Below are 8,161 nucleotides of genomic sequence, written 5' to 3' on the forward strand. Positions count from 1 at the left end.
ACTCTAGAAAGGAGCGTATCAGCTGCATAGAAATACATGCAGCCAACCCACTGCTGTCAGGAGAGAAGCCAGCCGCATCGGGTGATGCGATCCGATACTCATGTGAGCTATACGGCTCGTGTGAGCGCGCACATAGTGTGACCCTCCAGAGTTGCAGTTGCTCTTCTGTAAACTTCAGAGCTGAAATCTGACAGCAGTCCTTTTTATATGTTTGCAAAGAACTTGCTCTGGCTATTTGACCTCAGCCAGTTTTTGGCTAAGCGGCCATTACCAACGTGTAAATGACAAAAGCATGAGGAACAGACTAGTGGGTACTGGGTGAGCAGCAGAATAGGGTCTGTGGAAATTGGCGAGTATCATTATATTTATTTGCAGACTTGGACATTCCAGGATTTATGTTCCCCGGAAAACCCTGTTAAACTGCTGTTTAATTGTTTCTAATGTATTGTATGGACATAGTGGTTCCCCCAGCAGAATGGTGAGTGCAGCTCTGGAGTACAATACAGGCTGTAATCCGGGATTAGTAGCATACACGTAATGTATGTACACAGTGACTCCACCAGCAGAATAGTGAGTGCAGTTCTGGAGTATAATAGAGAATGTAACTCAGGATCAGTACAGGATAGTAATGTAATGTATGTACACAGTGACTCCACCTGCAGAATAGTGAGTGCAGCTCTGGAGTATAATAGAGGATGTAACTCAGAATCAGTACAGGATAAGTAATGTAATGTATGTACACAGTGACTCCACCAGCAGAATAGTGAGTGCAGCTCTGGATTATAATACAAGATGCAACTGAGGATCAGTACAGGATATGTAATGTCTGTACACAGTGACTACAGCAGCAGAATAGTGAGTGCAGCTCTGGAGTATAATACAGGAAATAACTCAGGATCAGTACAAATAGACATGTATATATATATAAAAAAAAAAAAAATGTGTATACAGTGACTACCAGCAAAATAGTAAATACAACTCTGAAGTATACTGTCTTGATGGCACTCAAGGCAAGCAGCCATGGGCTGGTTGTAGTTTATCAGCTGTGAGTCAGTGTGGAATAGAATCTGACCCGGATAGGACGGAGTGACAGAAGGCACATGCACACCCGGTTATTGACAGAGTTTATTTGCAGACTGTGGGTGAACTAGTACATGGACACGCTGCAGTTAGTTGTATACTGAGGGTTTGTGCTCTGATCTTGTCTTATTTCTTCCAGTCGTTCTTATCATAGTCCCATTTGGAGGAGAAGCCTTCGATAGGCCCCACGCGCATGTCCAGCATTCTGCGTATCTGCATGGCTATCCAGTCCTCCTGCAGGGTGTGTGGGAGAGGGGGGAACACTACACGGACAGAAAACATGGTGTCAGTCCCACTCCAAACAGGTCCTACAAAGCCCAGTCTCCCTTATCCTCACCATGGTATCTCTGCCACCACACTATGAGTCCTGTTATTCCGAAGAAGAAGAAGATGGCACCAAATACCGTTTTCCACTCGTTGGATGGTTTATTCAACTCCGCGTAAGTCAGGTTAAACTTGATGCGGTAAACTGCATGGGGTATTAAGAAAGAAAAGGGTTAAAACATGCACCCAGTAAGGATGAACTTCACACCAATAGGTATCCATCATAGAAAGCCGAAAGAAACCTCGATTATCTTTTATCTTCGGGTAAAAGGAGATTCAACCAGTTAACTCTTCATACCATAGAAGCAAATCAGCATATCTGAGCCTGGACCCCTGCCCATTTATAAAGCTACAGATCGCGTAAACCACATCTCCACCCAGAGATTCCCATTACTGGGCCATACTAGTCAAATCAAGAGACCCAGTAATGGAGACCAGTAGACGCCTGATCCTGTACACACTGTACATTACGTGATATCTTGTCTTCTAGACTCAGCTGCTTCCAAGGTCCTCTCTCCTTTTCCTGAAGGGCCTTCTCCTGTGAGCTAAGACTATCTTGGAAGGGAATATCAGGCAATGGTAAAGTTCGGTGGTCAAAATATGCCGGCTTTGTGTAATATGGTACTGCATCTAAGGATAGAAAGAAATAACACAATTAGACTAATTACACAATTGCATCAATATTTGTACATTTATAGGGGCAGTATTATAATAGTTATTATTCATAGATGCCAGTATATTCGTTTTATTCTTGTATATAAGAGCAATATTCTAGTAGTTATATTCTTGCACATAACAGCAGTATTATGGTAGGTATATTGTTGTACATAGGGAACAGTATTATGGTAGGTATATTCTTGTACATAGGGGCAGTATTATAGTAGTTCTATTCTTGTACATAGGGGCAGTATTATAGTAGTTATATTCTTGTACATAGGGGCAGTATTATAGTAGTTATATTCCTGTACATATGGGGCAGTATTATAGTAGTTATATTCTTGTAAATAGGAGCAGTATTATAGTAGTTATATTCTTGTACATAGGGGCAGTATTATAGTAGTTATATTCTTGTACAGAGAGGACAGTATTATAGTAGTTATACTCTTGTACATAGGAGGCAGTATCATAGTAGTTCGTTATATTCTTGTACCTAGTGAGCAGTATTATAGTAGTTATATTCTTGTACCTAGTGAGCAGTATTATAGTAGTTATATTCTTGTACAGAGAGGGCAGTATTATAGTATAGGTATTTTCTTATAAATGTCGAGCGCTTTCTGTTTTCTCTCTGGGAAGTCTGTGACCTTGTTCAAGTTTACTTATAAAGATATAATATTGATCTAGGATTTCCCCATCTGGGTATCGTCAACCCACGATTCTTTGTCTGCAGTGTTTTTAGGGGGTTTTGATGGAGGAACTGCAGTCATTGGTAAAGACGCTCCTGACAATCCTTTACATGCCTTCATCTCAAGGTTTAGGATCTGAGGCCCACACACTAGCTCATGGCCGTTGTTGGCGACACTTGGTATTGGTGATTTGCGCCTCGTTCTTTGCGCTTTTCATTTGGGTAACCCATTACAGGTGCCTCATTCTGGGCCCTTCACAAATCCTCCCCTCAGTCTTAATACAATTCATGCATTACATGGGATCACCTCATGCCTCACTTATGCATAATAACCTGTTTACAGGCACCTCACATTTGTAATCTTTTTTTTTTTTTTTTTTTTTTAATACCATCTCTAACAGATTTTTGTAACGGTGCCCGATTCAATGGGAACCACAGGAGTCGCCTGCTTCATTTCTAGCTACATTAATAAAATCTCTCAATTCAAGCAGTTCTTACACCCCGGATATGACTTACGTGCCTCATTCACAAACATTCCCTCCTTGAGGAGCTGGACTAATATGTGGCTCGTTCTGAGCCTCCACTAACGGCCTGTTACTTTGCTTTTCAGGTCATCTTCACCACTGTCTTATAATTTAATGCCCAGAACTTACCGCTGCCCCCATGGCCATGAGCCGCCCTCACGCTGAGAGCTCCAAGTACCCTCATTTTAGCCAAAAGTGGCGACCTCTGTGCCAGAACCGATAACATCTGTAATGAAAATGACCAAACATCAGTACCTGCACCATTATATATGCATTCTAGGCATCCAACCCTCTCCGTGTCCTCTGCGTTGGGGGAACCCTCTCCGTGTCCTCTGCGTTGGGGGAACGAGGGACGTGTCCTCTGCGTTGGGGGAACGAGGGACGTGTCCTCTGCGTTGGGGGAACGAGGGACGTGTCCTCTGCGTTGGGGGAACGAGGGACGTGTCCTCTGCGTTGGGGGAACGAGGGACGTGTCCTCTGCGTTGGGGGAACGAGGGACGTGTCCTCTGCGTTGGGGGAACGAGGGACGTGTCCTCTGCGTTGGGGGAACGAGGGACGTGTCCTCTGCGTTGGGGTGGGGTGGGGGGGAACGACTGTTGCTGTGGGGATCACCCTGGCACCTGTGTTGAGCATTCTTCTGACCTCTGTGAACTGACAAAGGTCAAAACTTCTCATCTGAGTCTGTGTGTGTGGATACAATAAGATTGTCAGCTTTTTGATACAATCTACAACTTCGCAAGATTTGAGAGGGATTTGGGGGTCCTGGGGGGACGACAATGTGAGAAGTTACTGCATGCACTGGCATAGCTGTTAAACTGCCAGGGCCTCCATGTCCTCACTGCCCTGGCATCAGCAGCCAGTCTTTAATCTATAACACTGAAATCTCTATCCCCCTCCCCCTATATACAAGCAGCACCCACATTTTGGGAGATGGCAGCACAGGCCTTTGCAGTACTCACAGTGACGGGAAAAGGAACCGAGCTGCAGACTCTGTAATATGGAGGGAGACTGAGGGACAAGGTCTGGGATTACAGCCAAACAAAGATTTTGAGAAAAAGCCAGGAGCAGTGCATTCTGGGAAAAAGAGCAAAGGACGCCTTAATCCACCGCCCCTCCCCACCAGATTGTGGCAAGAAATCAGAAAAGGAGGGGTACTCATTGTCACCACCTTCTCATCTCCTCCTCTCATTTTAAGTCCTTCCGCCTTTCATTTTACCACCAGCCATGAAAGACCCTACTGTTAACCCCCTTCCCCCGTCTGTTTCCTCCTCTGGCCTTTATATAAGGGTTTTTAAAGAGGCCCTGTCACCAGTTTATTTTTACCAGTGTAATGGATCAGCAAGTTCCTATGTGCCATAACAGCTGACCCTATAATATAAGGGTCCTAGGAAGGGGACAGATCCGATTCTGCCCCTTTACAGAAGATTGGTGTGAATGTGTAACGTCCCATCTCTACAAAGCATCCTCAAAGTTAGTAGTACCAAAAGTGGAACACAAGACCCATAAAAAAAAAAAAATCCCCTTTAATGTCAGAACATAAGGACAACGCATACGTACCTATAATTCTACAGTATCCTACAAAGTACGATCTAGCCTATACAATGGAAATTAAGTTTATGTGCACACCAAGTATATAGTCACCATTTTAGATGAGTATAATAGAAATATGAGCGCCACTTCTGTATTTATCACCCACTGCTGGTTTGGCTACAAATATGGAGGTAAAAAAAAAACCCTCACAAAATACTCAACATGTGCACGTGGCCTTAAGGTGTCAAACTTCAACTTTCAAGATTTATTAATACAAAAGAGATGTATGTATGTGTGTGTGTGTATATATATATATATATATATATATATATATATATATATATATATATATATATATATATATATATATATATATATATATATATATATATATATATATATATATATATATATATATATATATATATATATATATATATATATATATATATATATATATATATATATATATATATATATATATATATATATATATATATATATACATACACATACATACATACATACCAGAAATTGAATCCTTTCTTCAAGCTGTCCTTTGTGGTTTAGTTATTTTATTTATTTTTTTAAATCTGTCTTTTCTAGGATGCTTTACACATATTTGGCAAGTTTGACTCTTTTTTTTTTTAAAGTCACAACATTTGAAGCAATCCTGCTCTAGTCACCCTGGGACTGAATTTAGGTACGACAACTATTTTGATGTATTGAAACATGCTACTTTTCCAACTAAAAAAGGTAGCAAAAACAGTTCAATACAAAAAGAAAAAAAAGACCATGATAGGGTTATGCGCAAATTTCATGAACTGTGTGCGCCATTTTGATTCATTTGGAGCAAAAGAGTTAATATTAGAACCACAAGATTATGTATACATTATATATACAGACACACTTGTGGGCTGTTTTTTGTTTTTATTTTATAAATTTGTGAAGCAAACACTGGGTGAATATTCTTTAAACCCCGAAACGCTGTTTCCGCGTGCACATAGCCACTGAGTGTAAACTCCAAGTTTTTGAGGAGTTGAAAGTGTCGCGGGCGGGGAGGGAGCAGTCGCTGCTGCGCTCTCGCTGGTGCTCGGGTCCGGCGCTGCTGCAGCCTGCTGCTTGCTGCTCGGTGGCTCGAGCGGTGGGCCGGATCCGGGGACTCGAGCGGCGCTCCTCGCCCGTGAGTGAAAGGGGATAGTTTTTGGGGTTGGGGAAGTCGGTTCGTGACGCCACCCACGGTTTGTGGTGAGGTTGGGACACCACCGCTGCTCTGGACGGGGATCCCGGGAGCGATGACGGAGCAGCCGAGATGTTTCTCTCCCCTCCGTGGGTAGGGGGTTTTGAGTGGTCCCGGGGCCCGGTGAGGTGACTGGAATGTGGATGGTAAAGTTTGGTGAGGTGCAGGGTCGCGGGGGGAGCGCGGTGCCCGACGGCACAGTGGTACTCACTCAGCCAGTAACGTACACGGAGTCTCTGGTGAAACAAACGGCTGGATGGATGGGTCCCACAGCCGGCTGCAGTGGTCACTCCCGGTAGGTTGGCGGTGACTGCCTTTCCCTGCACCTGTAGTGTGTTTTCGGCCCCGATGGCTTCCCACCGGTAACCCGCTCCCCAGCTTTGATAGGCGCCGGAGGTGCTCCTTTTGTCCGCAGGCTCTGGCCCTGGGAATTGTAGCCTTGGCGGTGACTGTATTTCCCTTCACGGTTTGAGCGGTTGCCTTCAAATTGGGTCTTTGCTGCTGGGAAACCCCGGAGGTTCCGTCGCTAACGGATTTGACCGCTTTAATGGTGACCCAAAGCCTGGTTGGGGTCCGTAGGCCCTGCCGAATGGTGCTGGCTTCTCTTCGCTTCCCGGTTCGGTACCGGCGGGCCACCCGGTCCTACGGTTCCGCGTCAATCGGCCTCTCCTGCAGACGGCCACCACCGTCTGCCAACCTTGCTGCATGTGCCCGGGCCACGTACCCGGACACGGTCAGACTGCTCCTCACTTGCCACTTCACTCCTGCTCCTTCACTCTCCCTAACTCATCTGACTTCCTTTCCCGCCTCCAGGACTGTGAACTCCTCAGTGGGTGGGGCCAACCGCCTGGCTCCACCCCACCTGGTGTGGACATCAGCCCCTGGAGGGAGGCAACAAGGATTGGTGTGTGACTGGTGTGCCTAACCGGGGTGTGGGGTGTGTTGTTGCAGTACCTGTGACGTCCTGGCTTGTCCAGGGCGCCACATTCCCCCTTGGTTAAATGCAGACCGTCCGCGGGCTGCCCGTCCATCACCGGTTTTATTTTGTAACTGTAAAAAGATGTAGAAACAGGTAAAACATAAGCATTTTTATCAATCTTCCCTTACGGGAGGCACGATTCTTAAACGTTGCTAACGGTAGTCATTTTTATCAAAACATACGGCTTCCGCTCTCTCCCACCCAAACAACCTGGCCCTGATGCTGCCCCTAAGAAGTGGGCAGCACCCCTTGACCCCAGTCCATCACCAGGCTGCCCGAGCGGGTACGGTCTCTTTCAGGGGACCCACGTCCATGGGGGACCCCTGACCCCCAGAGGATCGCCACCGGTTACGGTAGTGGCGGGCCTGGGCCATCCCTTTCCTCCAGGCCCATCCTCCAAAACAGCCTCTCTGGAGGCAGCCACGGAATAAAGGCCAGGAATTATTTACATGCCACAAGTTTGTGGTTGCCCTGCAAGTTCTCGGGCATGTCCGTAAGTAGTTCCTTACGCCAGTGGTGCAAAGGGTCCCTTCAGGGACAACTTGCCGGCAACGGCCGGTTCAATCACGGTTGCTAATCAGGTGAACTTCAGTTGATTCATTCATTCATTTACTCATTCATTTAACGGTACTGGTGGTCCCAATGGGGACAACTTGCACAGCGGGGGACCGCTGACTCACTGCTCGCTCTCTTGCTCCTCCTCCGGTTCCGGGTGGAAAAACACGGTTATCAATCCCTCCAGCGCATGACAGGCGCGGCGGGGAAGGGCCGCCCGATATCCGTTGTTTCCGCTCCTTGGAATATAGGTGGCCTCCATGGCGTGCAAGCCAACAACTACCTCTTCCTCCGAGACAGATCCGTGTCAGGACCGGAGTCACTATCATCCGTTTTTGCGCCAGGCGGGTTGCCGCCAGCTGCCGCAGTCTCCGGGCTCGCCACTCTTTCGGCTATCGCTACGAGGGGGCGCAAGCCAGACGGACCAGCAGCGGCGGGGCACGCGGGCAGGGACGACGGAGGCAGTATGGGGTCCAGGGGCAGACCGGGTCCCTCAGCCGCAGCGGCCGGTCCCTCAGGGACACAGGGGCGTGGGTCACTCACCAGCTCCTCCATCATGGCCTTCATCCCGTACACCCGGGCGACCA

General features: G+C 46.7%; 1 protein-coding gene across 1 annotated transcript; it reads right to left on the reverse strand.

Annotated features, from left to right (window-relative positions):
* Window positions 1-1,112: 1,112 nt before the first annotated feature.
* COX4I2 (cytochrome c oxidase subunit 4I2) lies at window positions 1,113-4,338 on the reverse strand. The gene is made up of 5 exons (XM_075350540.1): window positions 4,230-4,338; window positions 3,400-3,496; window positions 1,876-2,034; window positions 1,418-1,549; window positions 1,113-1,343 (listed from the first exon to the last, which is right to left on the reverse strand). Exons 2-5 carry the CDS (start codon window positions 3,494-3,496, stop codon window positions 1,207-1,209), a joined length of 525 nt encoding a protein of 174 aa, XP_075206655.1. The 5' UTR covers window positions 4,230-4,338; the 3' UTR covers window positions 1,113-1,206.
* Between the last annotated feature and the right edge of the window lie 3,823 nt (window positions 4,339-8,161).

This window comes from Anomaloglossus baeobatrachus, chromosome 5 (assembly GCF_048569485.1).
Source record: "Anomaloglossus baeobatrachus isolate aAnoBae1 chromosome 5, aAnoBae1.hap1, whole genome shotgun sequence".
Taxonomy (NCBI): Eukaryota; Metazoa; Chordata; class Amphibia; order Anura; family Aromobatidae; genus Anomaloglossus; species Anomaloglossus baeobatrachus.